Source organism: Mesoplodon densirostris, chromosome 11, assembly GCF_025265405.1.
Source record: "Mesoplodon densirostris isolate mMesDen1 chromosome 11, mMesDen1 primary haplotype, whole genome shotgun sequence".
Lineage (NCBI taxonomy): Eukaryota > Metazoa > Chordata > Mammalia > Artiodactyla > Ziphiidae > Mesoplodon > Mesoplodon densirostris.
Genome location: NC_082671.1, coordinates 71,269,650 through 71,289,438, shown reverse-complemented (window position 1 = coordinate 71,289,438; position 19,789 = coordinate 71,269,650). Strand labels below are relative to the sequence as shown.

The following is a 19,789-nucleotide window of genomic DNA, read 5'->3' as shown; positions in this document are numbered from 1 at the left end:
CAAGCCAAGTTCATCTCCCTGTACTGCATCCTGTTCCAATCCTACCTTAAAGAAGTCATTCCCTTTTGTGGGAGGAGGGGCAGTCCCCCTTTTTTCTGGCAGAGACGTGCTTTTGATTTTTCCAGAGAGTGATGGTCACTGCGGTAGACTGTTAGTGTGGTGAGTCTCCAATGAGCCACACCTGCTGATAAGAATACTCTGTGCATCCACCTCCCACCATGAGCCTGGTTTGACCATATGTCTCTTTGACCACAGGGAACTTAACAAGCCAGTGTTAAGACATGATAAAGTCTTACACTTTGAGTCTTGTCTCCTTGAGAAGCTCCTTCTTAGAAGGCAGTCAGCATGCCAGGAAGAAGTCCAAGCTAGCCACAGAGGAGAGGCGAGACCCGACGAAGAGAAAGTGATGTCCAACCAGCCCCAAGCTGAGGCACCAGGCATGTGAGAGAAGCAGCCATCTTCACTGCAGATGCCACGTGGAGCAGAAATGAGCCATATCCACTGAGCCCTGCTCAAACTGCACAATCATAAGTAGGTAAATGATTATGGTCATTTTAAGCTACTAGGTTTTCGGTTGGTTTGGAACACAGCAAATGGTAAATAACCCACAAGCAGAGCATGTTCTGAGAGTGCAAGTCAGTGATCTGGGGTGGAGTGTGCTGTGGCTTAGAGCCCCACCAGGTAATAAGCTTCAGGATCAGATGGTAGGCATGACTGTCTAACCTGGAACCCCTTCTCTGGGAGATTCTTCCTTGGGGCCCCAATTCCCAGGTCCCTCCCCTGTTGTTACCAAGGGCCCTTATCAGTTCAAGATAAGTTTGTCTTAAACAGTAGGAAGATGCCCAGGTGCACATTATAAGAAGTCCAGAGTGGGGGGTGGGGGGTGCTTCTGGCCAGGAGGGTGGAGCAGTTCAGTGAGGTTATGGGGGACCCAGACTGTGCTGCAGTGTCTGCAGTTCCTCCAGCCACAGGGTGTCTGCCAGGAGCAGTCTGCACTGCATGGTCCTTCGCTCACTACAACAGGAGCAGGGAAGGCTCCCAGGCTTTCCCAGTAGACAAAAGAGTTTCCCAGAACGCTTCATACGCGCACACCTTTCCTTGCATCTTACTGGTCCAAGCTGCGTCATATGTCCCTTTCTGAACCAATCACTTTGTGTGTAGGGGGAAGGGTTAGAATTCCCTGAGTCCAATCAAAACTAATCCTGGATTGGAGGGGGCGTGGCTAGTTCTTCCGAAGTCCATTGAGTCTTGGGGAAGGAATGGATGTCTGGAAATAATTGGGGTTCTGCTAGGGAGGTCATGCAGGGTTAAGATCCAGCAGTGGATATAGGAGCCCTCCACACAGGGCAAAGCACCCTGGGCTTGAGCAAAGTTCTACTCAGCTCTCACATCCTTTCCTGGAATTATGGGGGAAAGGTGTGTGTGTGTGTGTGTATGTGTGTGTGTGTGTGTGTGTCCTCAGGAGGAAAGGTTGGGGGGTAGTTTGGGTCCTTAGAGCGTCTATTCTTCCTCAGTAGGTCTCTCCAGTACTGCACATTGCCCCCTCCCCCAACCTGAAGAGTGGCGCCAAGCAACGGCGAAGGTTCAGATGTGTGCCTCTCTTTATTAGCACTTTCTCTGAGTGGAGGGCACCTCTTCTGGGTAGTATCTAGAACTTCAAGTTCTTGCTTTTGCTCTTTTCTTTCTCATCCAGTGCTTTCTGCAAGTTCATGTTCACCGCATTTTTCTGGTGCCACCGTCCTGCAGAGAGCAGGGAAGGAACGAGCACAAATCACCTAGAGGACCTCTGGAGTGTCCAGGCCCCAGTGGTAACCCATATGTCTTCTGGACCCACCCCAGAGTTCTAACTGCTGCTGTGGTTTCTCTCTGGACCTTGGGGCCAACACACCCTGCCCAGGGAGTGCCCACTTCCCACGGCCCCAGCTCCCCACCTACCCAGATCATCCGTCTTCCTGCCATGCCAGTGCTCTAAGTCCCTCACCGATTTCTCAATCACTTCAGGGGTGTAGGAGGCCTTCATGAGGCTCTTCATCTCCGGTGGGGCCCCTGTGGAGCCCCATGAAGAAATACCCAGAAGCCCCAAGTCAACAGAGTTCAGGTACTCCAGGGTTCATATGTCAGTTTCCCCTATGGATGGTGGATTGTGGAAGGGCGGGGTGTGGGGAGAGTTAGGCAGAGGGAGGCCGGCCTAGGCTCAAATACCAGCTCCATCATTTATGAACAGTGTGGCCTCAAACAAGATTTTAACGTCTCAGAGCTTTGGTCTCTTAATCTATTCAAAGGAATAAAATGTTCTCCCAAGATTGGGAAGAATACATTCATTGGTGCAGCTGGCATGTGGCAATTGATACCTGTAGTTTCACAAAATGTTTATGTCTGTGTGTAAAGTTAAAACACACACACACAAGAAAATAAGTTACCATGATCAAAAGTCAGAAAAATCATCAAACAGAGGACCAAATTCCAAAAGATAACAAGGATTTGAATGATCCATTACAGAATATAAAATAAGTATCATTTAATGTGTGAAGTTGTGAAAAAGAGAATAAAAGTATAAGCAAAGAATAAGAAACTAACACAACATTGTAAAGCAACTATACTCCAATAAAAAAAATAAAATAAAATAACACAACATTGTAAAGCAACTATACTCCAATTAAAAAAAATTAACACAACATTGTAAAGCAACTATACTCCAATAAAAATTAATTTTAAATAAATAAATGTATGAGAAAAGAATAAGAAACTACCCAGAAAGAACAGACAGATTAGTAAAAGCAGCAAATGGAATTTCAGAAATTAAACATAATAGTTGAAAGGTAATGGATGGTAAAAGGCCTGGGATTTGCTTCAAAATAAACTGGGGTGGGGCTTCCCTGGTGGTGCAGTGGTTAAGAATCCGCCTGCCAATGCAGGAGACATGGGTTTGAGCCCTGGTCCGGGAAGATCCCACATGCTGCGGAGCAACTAAGCCCATGTGCCACAACTACTGAGCTCACGTGCCACAACTACTGAAGCCCGCGTGCCTAGAGCCCGTGCTCCACAATGAGAGAAGCCACCGCAATGAGAAGCCTGTGCACTGTAACCAAGAGTAGCCCCCACTCACCGCAACTAGAGAAAGCCCGCACACAGCAAAGAAGACCCAACGCAGACAAAAATAAATAAATAAATTAAATTAAAAATAAATAAATAAAATTTAAAAATATATAAATAAACTGGGGTGGGAATGAATGGGTGGGTAGGTGGGAAAAAAGATGAAACAAGATTAGTCATGTATTGATAATTGTTGAAGCTGTATGATAAGTGCACCATGTATTTATTAAACTATTCTCTTTAAGTTTGAAAATTGACATCATAATGTTTAAAAACAAATTCAATGAACAGGTAAAAGAGCTGACTATATACAGCTGAGAAAAAATGGTAAACTGGTAGATATATCTAAAGAAATTAACTAGAATGCAGCACAGAGTGGGGAAATAATGATGTGGAAAATATGAAAAAGCTGTTAAATGAAGATTAAATGAGAAGGCCTAACATATGTCTAATTGTAGTTCTGAAGGAGAGAGTGGAGAAAATGGGGAGGGGCAATATTTGGAAAGCTAGTGGCTAGAATTTTTCCAGAATTGATGAAATATATGAATCCTTAGATTCAAGAATAACAATTCCCCAGTGAGTGTAAGTGGAAATAATTCTTTACCTAGGTACAACCAAGTAAAATTTAGAACACCAGAGACAGAGAAATCTTAGAAGTCGCCATAGAGAAAAGACAGATTAGTTACAAAGGATAACAATGAGTTTGATTAACCATCAAAGCCAGAAGGAAATTAATTAACATCATCAAAGTGCTTACAAAAAGAAGTCAACAATCTAGAACTGTTTACAATAACTGTCTTCCAAGAATAGGATGAAATAAAACTTTTCTGAGCTTAAAGTTTACCAACAACAGAATCTCACCCCAAATATCTTCTAAACAACATACTTCAGAAAGAAAAAAATAATCCCAGAAGGAAAATCTGAGATAAAAGAAGGAATAGTAGGCAAAGAAAGTGGAAACCTTGAATAAATCTAAATACACATCAATTATGGTAACAGTACCAATGTTGAATATATGGGCAAAATAATGACTGTGATAGATAAGAATGTTTGAAAATTTTACATATGCTAAGCACAGTTTTCATTCAAAACTTTACAGAACTTACTCACTGAATCAACCCTAAGAAGATGGGGGTGATTATTACCCCCATCTTGCTGTTGAAGTCACTGAAGCACAGAAAGGCTAAATCACTTGTCTAAAGTGACACAGCTGGTAAGTGAAAGATGGAGGACTCAAACCCGGACCTGTGGCTCCAGAATCCACAGTTTAAACTACTTTGCTTATGTATAGTAAAAAAAAAAAAAAAAAAAAAAACCTGTAAAATAATAACATGTTAGCTGATATGGGGGTGGAGAGAATAAATGTGAAGCTGTCTAACATCCTTATATTGTTCAGAAAAGCTGAAATACCTTGATTAACTTTAGAATTTGCTAACTATGCATGTAAAAATGTCAAAGATAGGGAATTTCCTGGCAGTCCAGCGGTTAGGACTCCATGCTTCCATGGTCGGGGAACTAAGATCCTGCAAGCCACACGGCATGGCCAAAAAAAAAAAAGTCAAAGATAACCACTGAGACAATAGGAAAAGTAAGGACAAAAATTGGATTGGGGAAAAAGGGAAGCTCACTCAAATCCAAAACAAGGGAAGGAGAAAGAAAGCAGCATAGAAAAATTAGGACAAATGGAAGATACAAAATAATATCATAAAAATAAATCTGAATATATCAGTAATTAAAATAAATATAAATGGAGTAGGCCAACTGATTAAAAAACAGATGCTCAGGCTACAGAAAATATTTTCCAGATATATATTATTTAAAGCATATTTAAAGCAAAAGGACACAAAGAGGATAAACATGGAAATACAGAAAAAGATTAATACCACAAAAATACAAATCAAAGCAATCTGGTCATACTATACTAATATTGGACAAAATAGACTGTAAAGCAAAAGTACTATAAGAAATAAAAACAACTCCAGTTCATTCAGGTGATATAATAATTCTAAACTAGCTGCACTGGAATAATCTTAAAATAGGTAAAGCAAAATTGACAAAGAAATTGACAAGTCTGCTATCATAGGGAAAGACTTAAAGGTACATCTTTTAGTAATTAATAGATCAAGCAAAGAATATTAACAAGGAATTAAAAGATTTGTATAGAAATAATTAGCAAGCTTGCTCTATTGGACAAATACAGAATCCTGAACTCAAGAGATAATTTTCAAATGCATATTGATTATCTATCTATAAAAACTGACCATCTGCTGGGTTATAAAGCTCCACAATTTCAAAGGACTGAAATCATTACAGGTTGTGTTCTCTAACGATGATGCTATCAAGAAAGAAATCCCCTTTTTTTAAAGCAATTTTTATGGTGTTTCATGTTTATGGCTTTAATTGCTTACATAACAGAATGTTAAGTTAAAAACTTGGACTGAAGCCCTAATGATGGTAGAGATCAGATATTAAAGTGAGCTGTGAATCAGACTCCTTCAGTGGGGTCACTTGGGGAGCTTGATACATAGCTCGAGAGTTTGGGGGACACCAAGGCTTGGAACAAGAGGCATTGGCCTGAGAGAGCAGGACAGAGAGAGCAACAGGGCCAGGTATACTTCCTCAACTGCAAGGATGTACAACTGTTTCCGTGGACCAGCTGTGGGCTACTGGAAAGAAGAACAGCCTGGAGGCATTTTCTTTTCTTTTTTTTTTTCTGGTGGTTTTTTTTTTTTTGGCTGTGGTGTGTCTTTGTTGCTGCATGTGGGCTTTCTCTAGTTGCAGCGAGCGGGGGCTACTCTTCATTGCAGTGCGCTGGCTTCTCATTGCGGTGGCTTCTCTAGTTGCGGAGCACGGGCTCTAGGCGCGCGGGCTTCAGTAGCTGTGGCACGCGGGCTCGGTAGTTGTGGTTCAGGGGCTTCTAGAGCGCAGGCTCAGTAGTTGTGGTGCGCAGGCTTAGTTGCTCCGTGACATGTGGGATCTTCCCAGACCAGGGCTCAAATCCGTGCCCCTGCCTTGGCAGCTGGATTCTTAACCACTGTGCCACCAGGGAAGCCCTGGAGCCATTTTCAATCCTACCCCTGATCTGATCCTCCTCAATGGTCTCCCTGCTTCTACTCCTGCCCCCCTGGTAGTTCTGTCCTGTCTCAACACAACAGCCAGATGGATCATTGGAAACATAAGTCACTCCTCAGTACAAAAATCCTACAATGGTTCCCAATAAAAAGGCCAGGAAGAGCCTACATCCTCAGCATGGTACTTGTGCCTGACTACTCTTCCCCAGCAAGCCACAGGCTGAGCCCCCATCCTTCTGGTCTGTTCTCAAAGGTCACCTGCCCAGAGAGGTCTGATACTATAAAGAAAAGGAAAGGGATCATTAACAAGAGTCAAACAAAAGTCTGGTGACACAGCTGGGAGAAATACAGGAAAGGCTTCCGAGGTCCCTGTAACACCCTCTGCTGACCTGGGAGGTGGCACATGGCTATTTATTATTATTCTTTATACTGCACACATAGGTTTCATACACTCTTCTCCATGGCAGTTTTCACAATTAAAAAAGATAATGCATCTACACTGGTTTAAATGCAGGAACACAAGTTTGGTTTAATATTTAAAAATCAGTTTCTATAACTGATTACCATATCAACAGATCAAAGGAAAAATCATATGATCATCTAAATAACAGCTATATGAATAGTTAATACAACTCAACACTCATTCATGATTTTTTTTAGAACTAAAATGGTAACTAGGAATAAAGGGAACCCTCAATCTGATAAATGGTGTCTTCAAATTCTTTTTAAAATAGTACATTTATTGGTAAAATGTTAGAATCAAGAAGGAGAGGAGGACTTCCCTGGTGGTCCAGTGGTTAAGACTCTGTGATTCCAATGCAGTGGGCCCAGGTTTGACCTCTGGTTGGGGAACTAAGATCCTGCATGCTGCATGGCTTGGACAAAAAAAAAAAGTATTCTATCCTACTTCCCTGGTGGTCCAGTGTTTAAGACTCTTAGTTCTAAGACTCTTAGTGTGGAAATAAGATGCCACATGCAAAAAAAAAAAAAATGGAGAGGAGGATGCCTGCTTCCCCTGCTTATTTGCACCATTGTCCTGGACAAGCCAACCAGAACAGATGGTATAAAGGTGGGGAAGGGCTTCCCTGGTGGCACAGTGGTTAAGAATCCGCCTGCCAATGCAGGGGACATGGGTTCAGATCCCTGGTCCGGGAAGATCCCACATGCCGCGGAGTAACTAAGCCTGTGCACCACAACTACTGAGCTGGCGCTCTAGAGCCCGCGAGCCACAACTACTGAAGCCCACCCACCTAGAGCCCATGCTCTGCAACAAGAGAAGCCACCGCAATGAGAAGCCCGCACACTGCAACGAAGAGTAGCCCCTGCTCTCCGCAACTAGAGAAAGCCTGTGCTCAGCAACAAAGACCCAACACCCAACACAAAGACCCCAAAATAAATAAATTTATTTTTAAAAAATGCCTCCTGGTAATAATGTGAACTCTGGCCCCAGACTGCCAGAGTTCAAATCCCAATCCCAACTCTGACTATTCCTAGCTGTGTGCCCTTAAGCAAGTTATTTAACCTTTCCATGCCTCATTTTTTCTTTCTTTAAAAAAAAAGGGGGGGGGGTGTGAATTATAGCACTATAGCATTCACTGTACAAGATTCTTGTGAGAATTAAAATGTACATGAAGTACTTAGAGCAGGGCTTGGTGAATGTTACATGCGATGCATAAATGTAGCCATTATTATTATTTAAAAATAGTTCCAAAGAATCTACAAACAAATTATTGGAATTAATAGGTGAGCTGAGTCAGGCTTCTGGATATAAGATTAAAGAACAAAAATTAAAATTGCCTCCATGTATACATACAAGCAGCAAAGTTAGAAAATGTGATTTTTAAAAAGTTACTAGGGGGAAGGGTAAGCTGTGACAAAGTGAGAGAGTGGCATGGACATATACACACTGCCAAACGTAAAATAGATAGCTAGTGGGAAGCAGCCGCATAGCACAGGGAGATCAGCTCGGTGCTTTGTGACCACCTAGAGGGGTGGGATAGGGAGGGTGGGGGGGAGACACAAGAGGGAAGAGATATGGGAACATGTGTATATGCATAACTGATTCACTTTGTTATAAAGCAGAAACTAACACACCATTGTAAAGCAATTATACTCCAATAAAGATGTAAAAAAAAAAAGAAACTAACACACCGTTGTAAAGCAATTATATTCCAATAACGATGTAAAAAAAAAAGAAACTAACACACCATTGTAAAGCAATTATACTCCAATAAAGATGTTAAAAAAAAGATACTATTTGCAATAAGCAACAAAAAAATAGATAAATAAGAGATTCTTCAAAACAAGTCTAACAAAAAGTTGTGTAATCTTTATAGAAAAATATTACAAAATGTTATTGACGGATATTGAAGGAAGATTTAAATTAATGCAGTTGTAGACCATACTCATGGATTGGAAAATTCATTATCATAAAGCTGACAACTGCCCCTAAACTGAGCTGCAGGTTCAATGTTCTTTCAATCAAAATACCAACAGGGTTTTTCATGGAAATTGACAAGCTGAATCTAGAATTTATATGGAAGAGCAAAGAACCTAGAATAGCTAAGACCTTAGCTGCTCCTGCTGCTGGTGATGGAGTGGTGGGGAGTGGGGACAGCCCAACCAGATATCAGACTTCTTATAATACCTTGATAATTAAAAGTGTAATATTAAACTATTGGGCAGAATAGAGAGCCTGGAAACTGATCCGTGCACACAGGGAAACTTGGTGGATACCAGCGGTACCAGTGCAGGTCACTGGTGGGGGGGAAGATGAGATTATTCAATAGAAGGTACTGAGACAATTGCTAATCCACGTAATGGAGGAATTAACAATGAATCTCTGCTTCACACTGAAAAGAGAAATCAACTCAAGATGGATTAAAGACTTAAATGTGAAAAGCAAAACTAAATATTTTAGAAGACTATGTAAAAGATTATCTTTATGACTCAGCATGGCATAGGATTTCTTCAACCCACTCCTCCTGGAACCTTCTCTATCTCAGTAAATAACAATTCCATCCTTTCAGTTGTTCAGGTCAAAAACCTTGACATCTGGGCTTCCCTGGTGGCACAGTGGTTAAGAATCCGCCCACCAATGCAGGGGACACGGGTTCGAGCCCTGGTCTGGGAAGATCCCACATGCCGCGGAGCAACTAAGCCTGTGCACCAAAACTATTGAGCCTGCGCTCTAGAGCCCACGAGCCACAACTACTGAGCCCGCGTGTGGCAACTACTGAAGCCCGCGCGCCTAGAGCCCATGCTCCACAACGAGAAGCCCATGCACCGCAACGAAGAGTAGCCCCCGCTCGCCGCAACTAGAGAAAGCCCGTGCACAGCAACGAAGACCCAACGTAGCCAAAAAAATAAATAAATAAATTTATGAAAAACAAAAGAAAAACCTTGACATCAACCTTAATTCCTCTCTTACACACTCCAAATCCATTGATTAGCACATTCTGTTTGCTCTGCCTTACACACATAGCCAGACTCCTCCTGCATCAGGCCACCTTCACCATTATCTCCCTGTGCTGCCATACTGCATAATAGTATCCACTAGAGTCATGGCAATGCACCAGCCCTGCTCTCGAGACCAAGCCTCCATCATTAACCCCACCTGGATTTTTGCAGTCACTTCCTCACTGGTTTCCCTGTTTCTGCCCAGCTCCCTTAGTTTTCTTCTCAGCATAGCAACAGTAGTGATCCTTTAACCTAAGTCAAACAATGCCCTTCTCTGCTTAAGACCTTCCCGTGGCCTTCCCCACCTAGCCCGTTTCCTCTCTGATTTCCTCTCCCTTGTCTAGCCACTCCTGTACCTCCCCAACCTGGAGCAGCAAATGCCAAGATCAACCTGGGCGGAGGGGGACACGTGGGTGAGGCACACTGACAGTTGGGTGCAGAAAGCAATGCCCTAATTTGTAGCGCTTGCCAATTTGTGGAGTGTCAATGCAGTTGACCCTTGAACAACATGGGTTTGAACTGCTCGGGTCCACCTATGTGTGTATTTTTTTTCAAGAAATATAGTACCTGTATTTTCCCTTTACAGATCTTTAAAAATTAACTAGGCATGGGGAAAGTCTGTATTTGGTAGGAAGTCACAATACATGGGATCAAAAGAACTAGGGTTTGAGTCCTGATTCTATCCAAACTATCTCAGCTTCCTGGCCTTGGGTGAGTCATTTATCAGTTCTTTTGTTTTTCAGTCAGAGATAGCAGTACTTGGATTTTTGACTGTGGGGCAGTGTAGGTGGGGATAGTTGGTACCCCTGACTCCCCCGTTGTTCAAAGGTCAATTGCACGACCATGGCCAATTTTAAGATTGCTCAGAAGCAATCTTAGAAGCTGGAGCAAGCTGGTTTGCCAACAGTTCAGTAAAATTTAACAGTCGACTCTTAGAAGCTGGAGCAAGCCAGTTTGCACTGGTTCCAAGGGTTTGCCCCCTTGACACAGTTGTGTTTCTCAGGCTGGGTGAGGGGTACACAGATGCTTTTTATATCATTCTTTTAAATGTATGTAAACATCACCATATAAAGGCCTATGTAAGAACTACTGAGTGATCATTGTTAAAGACAAGTGGAAGGCCGATTCCTGAGGCCCAGAACAGGACAATCGGAGCTGTATTCTCTCTCCTCTCCCCAAGCACCACCCCTTCCTCAAGCTCAAAGAAAAACCCAGAAAGGCTTCCAGTGGCTGTCTGGTTCCTCGGGTGATGGGGATCCGAGCCAGGTAGGAGGTTAACCAGGCCCTGGGGACACTGGAGAAGGCATGGAGTAAGGATGCAGGAAAGAAGGGAGCCAGAAAGACTTGACCTTTTGCAATGAGGTCAAACTAGAACGTGGGGCCGGAGAGAAGCCACCACTTGCTGACCGAGGACCGGCATCTGAGCAATCGGTTAAATGCTTGGGAACGGGGTCCTAGCTCGGGAGGTGACCCAGTGCCGGGAAAAGACTCTGGGACTTTGGAGGCAGAAGAAAAACCTAGATTTGAGTTTCACACCCACCTCCTACTACTCTGGGCAAATTGTTTCCCATCTGCCTGTGCTATGGAGCTAGGAGCACTCCCCTGACAAACAGGACCGAGGGGGACCCAGAGGGCACATTGCAGATGTCCGGGCCTCTGACCCACACTTTGGCCCAGAGGTGCCACCAGTGGGATCCGAGAAAGAAAAGTGCTGGCCTGTCAGCTACTAATCACTCACTGTGGGAATTCCCTGGCGATCCAGTGGAATTCCATTGCAGGGGGCACAGGTTTGATCCCAAGCCTCAAGGCACAGCCAAAAAATAAAAAAAAGAGGACTCACTGGGGGCTGCAGGCCAAGCTCCTCCATAGAATCCTACCATGTTATTAGCCCCATTGTACCAGGAAGATTGGCTGAGGCTGAGGTTAAGGATCCTGCCCGAGGCCACACCCTTCGGCTGAGCTGACCTTTGAACACAGGAAGCCTGATACTGTCACTGTCACCAAAGGTGGCCAGACCAGGGGTGCCCCGGCCACCTCTTGGCAGATTAAGACACCAGAGGTACAGGGAGAGTAAGGGCTGACTGCCAACTGGGAGGGACCATCTGTACAGTGAGGACAGACTGGCCAGGGGACTGGACATTCCCAGCACTCAGCACAGAGCCTGGCACAGAGGAGACCCTTGGTGGCCGTGAAATGAGTGTCCCTGGAGATGTATCCTGGGGTCTTAGATTCCTCTGGGGGTCCAAGTCCTTCCTTGTCCAGTGCCTTGGGGACTATGGGTGTTCACAGCCCCCACCCTTGCCCTTCAGCCTGACCTTGAAACAAGTTTGACCGCATGTTGTAGCCCAGATCATAGTAGTCTGAAAAGACGGAGGTGATTTCAGCAGAACTCTGGATCCTGCTGGGCCGTGAGCTTGCCCTTTTCTGGCCCTCCAAGGCTTCACCAATGGCCCTTCCAGCCTGAGTAGGGAGGGAGGGAGGGAGGAGAGACAAGGAGTAGAGAAGCAGAGTCAAGTCCTGTATCTCCCCTCTAACTTCTCCTGCCTCTGACCCAGTCTCCACCACCCTCACCCCACACTTAGCCTGCAGCCTTCAACCAACTCCCAGGCCTGGGAGCTGGCATAGCTGAAGTCCCTCCACCCTCCCACACCACCCCACCTCCCACATGGGCCTCGGGCATCAAGGATGAGAATGATCATGAAAGCTTCTCCCTACATTGGGTACGTACCGTAGAACATCACCAGGGGACATCTTTATAAGATGATATTATTCCTACATTTTATAAATAAGGAAACTGTGCCTCAGGGCAGGGACTTGCCCATCACATAGCTGGTGAACAAAGCCCTGGCTTGCCTACTACAATGGAAGCATCACACAAGTCAACTCTAGGTGGCTCCTTATATTTCACCAGGGGCAGCTCCTTCCTTGTACCAATGGGGAAACTGAGGCCTGGAATGGTTGAGCTCAGGTCTAAGAGCCATTAAACCTGGATTTGGGTCCCAACTCTGCTATATACCAGCTGCTGATTTGGGCAAGTCTTTGCTCCCCTCTGGGCCTCAGTTCCCCTACTCATAAAATGAGGATGGGGGCAGAACTGGGTGGCCTTTGAAGTAGCTTCCAGTTCTGATATTTGCTGGCCCGATGACACTTGTGATTTGGGTCACAGCTGGATTAAAAAAAAACAAAAACAAAAAAAACCCCAGATCTCTTGATTTAAGCCCAGGACCACGATGGCCAAAGAGAGAAATGGCACCTTCCCAAAGCCAGGAGGGGCAGTGAGAGATAGTGACCACACAGCCAACCTCAAGTTGGGACAAGATCCTCCAAGTGGGGCAGGGAATTTAGGATTGTGACCTCCCAGACTAGCAGGTTGCGGGGAGGGGATACCCCCACCTTAAGATGACAAAATGGAAAGGGGCCCCGCCCATAACCTTTGTGACCCTGGCTCTCCTGCTTGCTCAGTGTGACCCTGGGCAGATCATATCACCTCTCTGAGCCTCAGATTTACCATCTGTTAAAAAGGAAACAATGACTCCTGCCTGGCCTGCTGCTCAATGTAGTCACCATAAGGGTTGAGATGGTGGCTTTGAAAATACGATGCAAAATGCCAGAGCAGGTGACCATTTGACCAGAAATGGCAGATAAGTTTCATCTCAACTTTCAGTGGATCAGCACCGAGTTCCTAGAATGATGTACCAAGTAGGAAAAAGTGCCAGAATCGATTAGTGATGTCTGCCATGAATGCGGGCTAGGAGAGTTATGGAATGCATGCTGTGTATTTGCCAGCCTGATCTAGTCTAACTGCCTCACTTTACAGATGTAGAGACTAGAGCTCAGAGAGGGGAAGTAACTTATCCAAAGTCTTTCAGTATTCTGGGACAGAGCCAGGATTCAAACCCAAGTCTTCTGATTCCCAATCAATCCTGTCCCCTTTAGGAGACTTGAGTTAAAAGCATCTAATTCAAACACAAGACTTCTAACTGCAAAGTCATTATGGGCCAAGGCTCCAGAATCTGCTACCCAGTTTGGATCCTGTTTAAGTTGGGTTAATTTACTTAAGCCTGCTAAGCCTTGGGCTTCTAATCCGTAAAATGAGGATAATTATAGTACCTCCCTCACTGGGAAGATTGAACGGTTAGATGTGAAAACTAAACAGTGCACAGGATCTGGCACAGAGCAAGTGCTCAGTAAACACTACTTTCTGATGATATTATTACAGGGCTTCTGTACTCAAGAGCAGCTTCCTTAGGGGTCCTCATGGTCAGTTTCCACGCATGACCCTCCTGCCGCCCTTAGCCTCCTGTGCCCATTCTGACACCTGCTCTTCGGAGACCAGCTGGTCCACCACGTTGCTCCCAAACTTGTGATGAATGTTGCTGGGAATACTGCTGCTACTCTGGCTCTGTGCCCCCAAGTTGGGGTCTTCCTCCAGCCCCTGGCACGGCTGAGCCCCCTCTAGGAAGGAGGCCCTCCTCTCGCTCGAGAAGGGTCTGTCGCTCTCCTTCTTCAGGGACCCCGGCTGTGAGTCCCTTTGAGGAGAGTCCCGGCTGACAGCCTTCAGGGATGGAGGCCGGATCTCCTCCAGGGAGGCCTGCCCGTGGGAGCTGCCTCGGGGGCTGTGTCCTCGGTACATGGATGGCTATGGGGAGACTGGGAGCTGGTACTTGAACTTGGAGGTATCCAGTGGGCTACAGGCAGTTCTCCAGGGGTCCGTGTCCTGCTGGCCTTCCTTGCTGTTGTTCAGATGGGCCCTGGTCAAAGTGGTCGTACCTAAAAAGGGAAGAGAGAGGGAAGGAAGGAGAGGAGACCGACAAATGTAGAGAGTGGAGGGCAGGAAGGAAGACGGTGATGGTGGTGGGGAGGGGGAACATACAGACACGGAGCTGCAGAGATCTAGAGCAGGAAGAAAGACAGGGACGGAAAGAAGTCACGGGAGCCAGAAGCATGGGTGAGAAATCAGGAGAGAGACCAAGGGAGAGGGTAGTTCAGCCTGCCAAGCCTCCCACTGGACAGGGCAGCCCTCATTGTTTCTGACAATAGGGACTGCAGCCCAAGCCTGACCAGCCTTGAGGCTAGCTGTGTGACCTTCAGCAAGGGCTGTGACCTCTCTGTGCTTTAGTGAACCTGGCTCCATTTGGGTAGTTCCCTTCCCCACCTTGAACCCCCCAAGCAATCCAGTCAGGAAAACCAGCAGCTGTGGAAGCTGGCAGAGGGCATCGCTCAGCTTGGCCAAGTCACACGGCTGGAAAAGTACTAGAGCTGGATTGAGCCAGGCTTTGCTCCCCATTTAGAGATGCTCCCCAGCCCCACTTCCCTCCTCTCTTCGCCAGCTAATGGAGCAGCGTCATCCCAGCTGCTTCTGGGCTCTCCCACCTTAACCGCTCCCCTCCCCTCCCCCAACCCCACTCCTGCCCTGACTCCCAGTTCCAGGGATCTCCTGTTCCCAGCTTACAGGTCTCCTCCTCATTCTCTTCCCCCATCCCTGGCTCCAGCCAAACAGACCGTCACTTCTTCCCCACCATACCCTGCGATGTCCAACCTCCCAGCGTCAGCTCAGGCTAGTTCGCTGCCCGGAAGGCCAGCCCCTCTTTTTCCCTAAGTCAAAATCCTACTGCTTGGGCTTCCCTGGTGGCGCAGTGGTTGAGAGTCCGCCTGCCGATGCAGGGGACACAGGTTCGTGCCCCGGTCCAGGAAGATCCCACATGCCGCGCAGCGGCTGGGCCTGTGAGCCATGGCTGCTGAGCCTGTGCGTCCGGAGCCTGTGCTCCGCAACGGAAGAGGCCACAACAGTGAGAGGCCCACGTACCGCAAAAAAAAAAAAAAAAAAAAAATCCTACTGCTTCCTTCCAATGCAGCCCCACCAGGAAGTCCTCCCTGACACCCACCCCAAGCTGCCAGGGCCATCGCCTCCTCTCAGCTCCACAACTCTGTCCCCAGCACACTCCACAGGTCTCTCTGGATTTTCCCCTTCTCCGTTCTTGTGAGCTACAAACCCTGTCATTTCTCTCCTCCATGCGGGAGGGGAGTCATTGAGGCAGGTCCACAGGTGAGTCAGTCCTGGGCCTCCCTCAGCACCCCCAGAGCCCTGTGTACCAGAGATGTAGGTGACACCCATCAGTGAGCGAGTGAATGAATAGATGGCTGCAGGGGTGTCAGACCCGGGGTCACCCTGCACCCCATCAGTTCTAAAATGTCCTTCCTTCTCATGTTAGCATCGCTGACATCAGGCTGTGTCTGACAGTCAATGGGCCCTGGTCTAACCAGCGATGATTTCTTTCTTAGTGACAGGTAAGTAACAGTGCATCTTACAACCCACTGGATGGAGACTTAAAATACACATTTTGAATAATGTTTTACATGTTATAATACCCAAGTAATATGTAAACTCTTTCTTACTGGTCAAAATATAGAAAATGAGTCAGTCCCCACCCTCTCCCCACTTCCAGCTATCCCCACAATCCTCAGTCCCAGGTTATAGCTGTAAGCTTGTTTGATGAGCTTCCCTCCAAAACGTTCTAGATGGGTCCTAGCGCTTTTGAAAGATGCCTAGTTTGGCTTCACTTTGGTTTATAAATACAATCAGATTCCATGTATTGCTTTGTAACTTGATGTTTAAAAATTTAACACTGTGCCTTGGGGATCTATTCTTGGCCACAAACACAGACCTAACTTTCCTTTCAAACCGTGCAGGCTTTAGCGGCTGCCCTGCCGGTGGATGTTCAGATGTTTCCAGGTTTCTTTTTCAGAGAAAGCTGCTGGAAATGGCAGGTTTTGCCGGCCACAGAGGTTTTTATTTCAGACCCCCCTTGGCCACCCCTTCCCCAGGACAGTAGAGACAGAGAAAGCTGAGGTCCAGGCCTGCCCGCTTCCTCCTCGCCTTCTCCTCCCCACCATCCTCACCCCACGGAGCTGAAGTCAGAGTATCCTGTTCTTGCCCTTTTGTCATCTACACAAAAGAGGAAAAACCTGTTCCCCAGAGACCAGACTGCCTACCCTCCCTCCCGTCCTGTGTTCTGCCCCAATAAGCAGATAGCCAAGCAAAGGGGCGCTTCTGGGGACAAGTAAGGCTTCCAGGATGGGGACAGTGACCCTTCTCAAAAGAATGGAGGCACAGAGCATTAAGAGAACTCAGCACCAGCCTGATCAACCATGGCCCCTCCCTGTACTCATGGGGAGACTGAAGCCCAGCGCAAGGCCGGGCTCCTGAGCCCATAGGTCTCAGGGCTCAGGACTCCAGCATCTATGCTCCCATTTCTCCCAGGCTGTGCTCCTGCCCACCTCTAAACACAGTGTATGTAAATTGTCTGCTCACCCTCCACCTGCCCTTTGGGCTTAGGAGCTCTGTAATGGCCAGGACTGTGTCTCGTGTCCCCTGGCTCAGAGAGCCAATACGTTCACCAATTCAGCCATCAGGCGAGCACCTACTGTGTGTCAGTGCTGTGCTAGGCACTGGGGCCCAACAGTGAGCTAAGTGGGTCAACCCCCGTCCTCTTGGGCTTAAATATTTGTTGAATGAATGAATGAATGTCTGTAGCTGGCATTCTAAGAATCTCAGTGCATGGGGCTTCCCTGGTGGCGCAGTGGTTGGGAGTCCGCCTGCCGATGCAGGGGACGCGGGTTCGTGCCCGGGTCCGGGAGGATCCCACGTGCCACGGAGCGGCTGGGCCCGTGGGCCATGGCCGCTGGGCCTGCGTGTCCGGAGCCTGTGCTCTGCAACAGGAGGGGCCACAGCCCGCGTACCGCAAAAAAAAAAAAAAAAAAGAATCTCAGTGCAATTCCACGCTTCCTCCACTCCCTTCCCCTGTACAATGGGCAGAGTTCATCCTAGTTTACTTGCTGTTGTGAGGATCAAGCTATCAATCAACAGAGTTTTCCAAGCTGGGACATTTACCAGAATCCCCTGCAGGCACTCATTAGAAATACAGATTCCTGGGCCCCTCCTAGAGCTGCTGCATCAGAACCTTCTTGGAAGAGGCTGGGATCTGAGTGTTTAACTAGGCCTCCAGGTCATTAGGGTCTTTGGAGAGAGCTTCCAACAGGAGCCCTGCCCCAGTGTCCCAGGCCTCTCTCCACATCCCACCCGCCAGCCCCAGCCTCCAGCCCCTCACCCCTCACCCGTGGGGACCTTTCTCAGAGCTGACCTGACCCAGTCATTCCTACATGGAAACCCTTCCCCTCGTCCTCAGGGCAGAGGCCCTGCCCTTGGGATCGGTCCCAGGACCCCAGCCCAGCCTCCTTGCCCACCTCCTTTCTCCAGCCTTCAAGCCATATTGAATTTCATGCAGCTTCACCAAAGCACCAGCCCACTCTCACTTCCAGACCTTTGCCCGCACTATTCCCCAGGCCTGGGACACGTGTTTCTCCCTTGCTTGGGCTACGCCACTCCCTGCGTTTGGCTCACTCAGGACCTACATGGACCTTCCACTCACAGAGACCAGGCCCCTGCTGTGTTCTCCCATATCCTGCCTTTCTGGTGCACAAAGCGTTTCTGCTTTGCCCCTGAGCCTTGAGAGTGAAGCCGAGCAGGACCCTGTAGGGCCCTCCTGGGCACAGAAGCCTTTCCGGGTTCCCCATTTCTTATTTGCAAGTTAAAGGCTTCAGCCTCCTTAGACCTTCCCTGAGTTCCTAAGGGCAGATTCAAACGCTGCTACTCAGGGAGAGGAAGGAATGCGGAAACAAAGGAGGAACAATCAAGAAACAATAGTGCAGGGAATTCCCTGGTGGTCCAGGGGTTAGGACTCTGCACCCTTGCACGGGTTCAATCCCTGGTCCGGGAAATAAGATCCCACAAGCCACGTGGTGGGGCCAAAAAAAAAGAAAAGAGCAATAGTGCAGTGATTAAAGCAGGGTCCTGGTTCCTCCTCAAGGAATATACATAACAATATCCTCCAGTTCTTCTTCAGGAACCAAGGTGCCCACGCAGGTGGAGGACGGTAACTTCAGGCCAAGCACAAGACTCCTGGAGCACCGCCCTGTTACCTCACCACCAACCAATCAGAAGGAAGCCACACACCCTGCAGCCCTCACCCTAAAGTTTGCCTATAAAAACTTCTCCCTGAAAATCATCAATGAATTTGGGGGTTTTGAACATGAGCCACCCATTCTCCTTGCTTGGTCCTGCAATAAAACTTTCTCTGCTCCAAACTCCGATATTTCGGTTTGTTTGGCCTCACTGTGCCTCGGGCACATGAACTTGTGTTCGGTTACAAGAGGGGACACTGCAGTGGGGTCATAATCCCCAGGCCTGGCAGATGGGAGAGGCTCAGCAATACTCCATGCCCTCCCTTTTCCTTCTGTCTTCAAACAGAAGCCCTGAGGAAGTTAGGGCCACATAGTGGGTCTGGAGGCCAAAGCAAGACTGAGGAAGAAGGGGAGGGGGCTAGTCTCTGCTGCCCCCACGGGGTCCCTCCAGAAGTCCTGCATGTGCATTCAGCATGTCCCTGGTCACCCATCCTACCTGCTCAGTCGTCCAGCTGCATCGGCTCTTGCTCTGGGACAGGTAATTCCAAGCTTAGTTCTGCAGACAAAGAAATACACACGGTCATCTCAAATGACAGAGAGGGCTGAACAGGACGGCCTGTGACCGTCTGCCCAGCCCCTGACCAGAGGTCCCTCCATGCTGCTTCCATTGCTCTCAGGCACCCAGGAGCCCCCGCCCCATCCACCCACCACCCCTGGAAATGGGCCTGCTTCCTGGACCCTTTCAGGCTGTGCTGTCTGTGGAAAGCCCTGGTCACCCCCATCACCTGTGCCTCAAAGTCCCTTCTCAAACAGACTGGGGGCCTGAGCCTCCTCTTCTTCCTTTGCAATCTTTTTTTTCTATAATATTTTCTTCCCCATCTGTACCACCCAGTACTCCCCTAGGAGCCCCCAGCAGACCCCTTGCTGGGAGGGGCATTGCCCCAAGCCCCCCATCCTGGTGACTGTTTGCCTATCTGCAAATAGGATTTTGCCCATTCTTTTACGAGCTGGTCATTCAAGGAAAGGAACCAGCTTGGCCAATGTGGAGGAGAGCCAAGAGCAGGAACAGACTCTGGGATGATCTCAGCCTTTCCTCCAAAGAACAGGCCTTTGGGTCAAATTAGAGTGTCAGCTCTGGCATCTTCAAAAGCCTCTGCAGCTTTCAAGTTTGGATTCCTTTATCCTAGGTTATCTTTTTCTTATTC

General features: G+C 47.5%; 1 protein-coding gene across 1 annotated transcript; it reads right to left on the bottom strand.

The window, feature by feature from the left end:
• Positions 1-1,648: 1,648 nt before the first annotated feature.
• Positions 1,649-19,102, bottom strand: CIMIP4 (ciliary microtubule inner protein 4). Its single transcript, XM_060113966.1, is given in 5 exon segments — positions 1,649-1,740; positions 1,936-2,046; positions 11,939-12,083; positions 13,942-14,393; positions 19,081-19,102. Coding segments are annotated over 5 exon segments (822 nt in total).
• Between the last annotated feature and the right edge of the window lie 687 nt (positions 19,103-19,789).